This window comes from Mustela putorius, unplaced genomic scaffold (genome assembly GCF_011764305.1).
Source record: "Mustela putorius furo isolate JIRA1106 unplaced genomic scaffold, ASM1176430v1.1 tig00003988_pilon_pilon_pilon, whole genome shotgun sequence".
NCBI classification, from domain to species: domain Eukaryota; kingdom Metazoa; phylum Chordata; class Mammalia; order Carnivora; family Mustelidae; genus Mustela; species Mustela putorius.
The window spans coordinates 5,804,888-5,806,460 of NW_025422127.1; the positions used below are offsets into that span (position 1 = coordinate 5,804,888).

General features: G+C 38.6%; 1 protein-coding gene across 1 annotated transcript; it reads left to right on the top strand.

Moving 5' to 3' along the window:
* The first annotated feature begins 748 nt into the window (after nucleotides 1-748).
* On the top strand, nucleotides 749-1,084 carry LOC101678814 (translationally-controlled tumor protein-like). Its single transcript, XM_045071836.1, has one exon. It carries the CDS (start codon nucleotides 749-751, stop codon nucleotides 1,082-1,084), a length of 336 nt encoding a protein of 111 aa, XP_044927771.1.
* The last annotated feature ends 489 nt before the right edge of the window (nucleotides 1,085-1,573 follow it).

Below are 1,573 nucleotides of genomic sequence, written 5' to 3' on the forward strand. Positions count from 1 at the left end.
TCCAAAGACAGCTGCAGAACATCAGCTCATCTCTCAAAGTTTATCACCTTTGTTGAGTTTTACTCCTTGTAGTCCTTATTTCTCCTTCAGCAGTGTGTAGACATTACATATATGATTTTTATAATTACTCCAGATTTTCTGGGGTGCCTGGGTGGCTCAGTCAGTTAAGCCTTGGACTCTTGATTTCAGCTGAGGTCATGATCTCAGGGTGGTGGGATGAAGCCCTTGGCTGGACTCTGCACTCAGCATGGAGCTTGCTTGTCCCTCTCCCTCTGCTCCTCCCCCCACCCACCTGTATAAATAAATAAATACAGAAAATTATTCCAGATTTTCCTATTTGTTGTCAATGGAATGGTTGAACTATTACAATCTACTCCATATTGCTGAGCATTCAGATTTTTTTTTCAAATGGTTTTATATGAACTATAAAGAATCACCTTTTATGTTAAAATATTTTCTTAATCTTTTTGAAATGTATTCTTTGACACACAAGTTACTTAAAAGTGTATTTTTAAAATGTTTGTCACAGCTTTTTCCCACCCCCTGCTGAATGCCACTCTGGCCGGAGCTCAGGCTCCTGTGAAACTAGCACCACCGTCGCCTCCCTCCAGCAGCTGGTATGATGATCTACCAGGACCTCATCAGCCATGATGAGATGTTCTCAGACATTTAAACCATCTGGGAGATCCCAGATGGGCTGTGCCTGGAGGTGGAGGGAAGATGGTCAGTAGGACAGAGGGTAACATTGATGATACATTCATTGATGAAAATGTCTCCACGGAAGGTCCAAGGGGAAAGTACCAAAACCCCAATAGTCACTGGTGTTGATATTATTGTGAACCAGCGCTTTCAGGAAACCAGCTTCACAAAAGTAGCCTACAAGAAGTACAACAAAGATTCTATGGAATCAGTCAAAGTTAAACTTGAAGAAAAGAGGCCAGATAGAGTAAAACCTTTTGTGGCAGGGGTTACAGAACAAATCAAGCACACCCTCGTTAATTTCAAAAACTACCAGTTCTTTATTGGTGAAAACATGAATCTAGATGGCATGGTTGCTCTGTTGGACTCTGTGAGGGTGGTGTGACCCCATATATGATTTTCTTTAAAGATGGTTTAGAAATGGGAAAATGTTCATAAAATTGGCTGTTAACTTTGAAGGTACCACTTGTTGTCAGAACTGGCTGTTGCTTTTCATCCAGATGCCAGGACTTAGACAAATGGGACGGATGTCATCTTGAGCTCTTCATTTATTTTGACCTTGATTTATCTAGAGTGGAGGCATTGTTTTTAAGGAAAAAAAAAAGTCATGTAGGTTGTCTAAAAATAAAATGCATTTACTCAAGGAAAAAAAAGTTTGGCACAAGGCTTTTCTAAAACACTTTTTATGTCATGGTTTATGACTTAATTATATTTTGGTTAGAGGATGTGCTCTAGCTGATTCAAATACTTGAAATTGCTTGAAATTTTCTTTATGATTCATTATGTGGTCCAATTTTATAAATATTCTATATGCACTTGAAATGCACATAGTTTGTGTAATATTCCATATGTCAGTTTAGTCAAACATTAATTG

What these genes read in the sequence shown, in the direction of transcription:
- LOC101678814 (XM_045071836.1), top strand. Translation starts at nt 749, where the DNA reads ATGATACATTCATTGATGAAAATGTCTCCACGGAAGGTCCAAGGGGAA.